The sequence below is a fragment of the Penaeus monodon genome, chromosome 30 (assembly GCF_015228065.2).
Source record: "Penaeus monodon isolate SGIC_2016 chromosome 30, NSTDA_Pmon_1, whole genome shotgun sequence".
NCBI lineage: Eukaryota > Metazoa > Arthropoda > Malacostraca > Decapoda > Penaeidae > Penaeus > Penaeus monodon.
Window position 1 is genome coordinate 29,674,555 of NC_051415.1, and position 666 is coordinate 29,675,220.

The window sequence follows — 666 nt, forward strand, 5'->3', positions numbered from 1 at the left end:
TCCTATTCATCACCAACACTAGATAATCAAATCACAATAATTATTAATCAAATTTCTCATAGGAATACAGTATAATACCTACTGCATAATCACTAAATCTATCACAATAATAAATCAAATTCCTAGACATATAATACCTAATGCATAATCAAATCAAAATCTATTACAATATTATAATCAATCATATTGCAGTCATTAATCAAATCACAATTAGTCAGATCGTTATTAATCAAATCACAATTAGTCAGGTCGTTATTAATGAAATCATTATTAGTCAGATCATTATTAATCAAATCATTATTAATCAGTTCTCTACAGGAATTCAATATCTCATACATATCCCATCCATGATCAACACTAAAAACTCTTTTAATCACAATCATTGTTAATCATTTCACTCAGGTTTAGGCAGCCTCGACTTCATGTGGATGTTCCGCGCCCTCACCAAGCTGGAACTTAGTAACAACAGCATTACGGTCATCAGAGGCCTTGAGAAACTTACACGTCTGACCTGGCTTGACCTTTCCTTCAACCAGGTAAGGCCGTCTGGCTAGTATTTCAGGTTTTGAATTGTTGGGAGGTTATTGTCTTTACTTTTTTTTTATTCGAAAGAGTGTATTTTCAAGGTTGATTGGTATTGTGTAGGATGTCATGGGAACTGCTTGT

General features: G+C 33.0%; 1 protein-coding gene across 1 annotated transcript in view; it reads left to right on the forward strand.

The window, feature by feature from the left end:
- Nucleotides 1-666, forward strand: part of LOC119592690 (dynein regulatory complex subunit 3-like) — a 23,159-nt gene that overhangs the window by 1,894 nt on the left and 20,599 nt on the right. The window contains exon 2 of the mRNA XM_037941606.1: nucleotides 403-536. Coding sequence (XP_037797534.1) covers nucleotides 423-536 — 114 coding nt within the window. The 5' untranslated portion in view covers nucleotides 403-422. The remainder of the gene's footprint in view (nucleotides 1-402; nucleotides 537-666) is intronic.